Genomic DNA, 1,172 nt, shown 5'->3' with positions numbered 1-1,172 from the left:
TCTGTCTCGGGAAAGTATGGCACAAAGGTTCTGAAGCCCACCTTGTGCTAAGTGTGGGAGGACCTATCCAGTTGAGTGTCGTGATGGAACAATTTTTTTTTTAAAGTGTGGTAAAAAGGGTAACTTTCAGAGAGATTTCCCAAAGGGGAGAAACGGTAATGACGATAATAGAGCCCAATCTTCTTCAGTGGCTTGAGTAGACAGACCTGCTCCAAGAAGAGCTACTTAAGGGACAACCTAAGGAGCAAACCATCTGTATGCTATGGCTAGTCATCAGGATCATGAGAACTCGCCAGATGTTGTTACTAGTATGCTTAAAGTTTTTTCTACTGATGTTTATGCTCTAATTGATCCAGGTGTGAGTTTGTCTTTAGTGACTCCTTATCTAGCCATGGGTTTTGGCATTTCTCCTGAAAAACTTCTTGAGCCCTTTAGTGTTTCCACACATGTCGGTAAATCTATTTTAGTAGAAAGAGTCTATCGTGATTGTACAATCTTTGTCTATTACAAAGACACCATGGATGACTTAGTTAAGTTAGATATGGTGGATTTTGATTTTATTCAAGGAATGGATTGGCTTGATGCTTGTTATGCCTCAATTGATGGTGAAACTTGAGTACTCAAGTTTCAGTTTCCTAATAAGCCAGTTTTAGAGTGGAGTAGTTCGTCAGTTCCCAAGTGTCATTTTATTTCATACCTTAAGGCTAGAAAGTTAGTTTATAAGGGGTATATCTATCATCTATTCCAAGTTAATGAATAGTTTTGAGACATCATATCTTTAGTTAGTCTGAATCGTGAGTGAGTTCCTAGAGGTCTTTCCAGACGATCTTCCTAAAGTCCCTCTTTAAAGAGAGATGCACTTCAGAATAGATATTCTTCCTAATACTCAACCCATATCTACTTTTCCATATATAATAGCTTCAGTTGAGTTAAATGAGCAGTTGGGAGATCTACTTGATAAGGGTTTCATCTGACCAAGTGTCTCTTATTGGGGCACTCCAGTCTTATTGGCGAGAAAGAAATATGGTTCTCTTAGGATGTGTTTCAATTATAGCGAATTAAACAAGGTCACCATAAAGAATAAATATTGCCTTACGAGAATTGATGATCTTTTCGACCAATGTCAGGGTTCCACTCGTTTCTCTATAATAGACCTCAGATCTAGCTATCAT

At 38.2% G+C, this 1,172-nt stretch overlaps 1 protein-coding gene across 1 annotated transcript; it reads left to right on the top strand.

The window, feature by feature from the left end:
• The first annotated feature begins 262 nt into the window (after positions 1-262).
• On the top strand, positions 263-616 carry LOC107062427 (uncharacterized). The gene has a single exon (XM_015313070.1). It carries the CDS (start codon positions 263-265, stop codon positions 614-616), a length of 354 nt encoding a protein of 117 aa, XP_015168556.1.
• The last annotated feature ends 556 nt before the right edge of the window (positions 617-1,172 follow it).

This window comes from Solanum tuberosum, unplaced genomic scaffold (assembly GCF_000226075.1).
Source record: "Solanum tuberosum cultivar DM 1-3 516 R44 unplaced genomic scaffold, SolTub_3.0 scf00221, whole genome shotgun sequence".
NCBI classification, from domain to species: Eukaryota; Viridiplantae; Streptophyta; class Magnoliopsida; order Solanales; family Solanaceae; genus Solanum; species Solanum tuberosum.
This window is presented reverse-complemented; position numbering and strand designations above follow the sequence as displayed.

Coding starts and splice junctions, on each gene's coding strand:
- LOC107062427 (XM_015313070.1), top strand. CDS start 263: ATGGCTAGTCATCAGGATCATGAGAACTCGCCAGATGTTGTTACTAGT.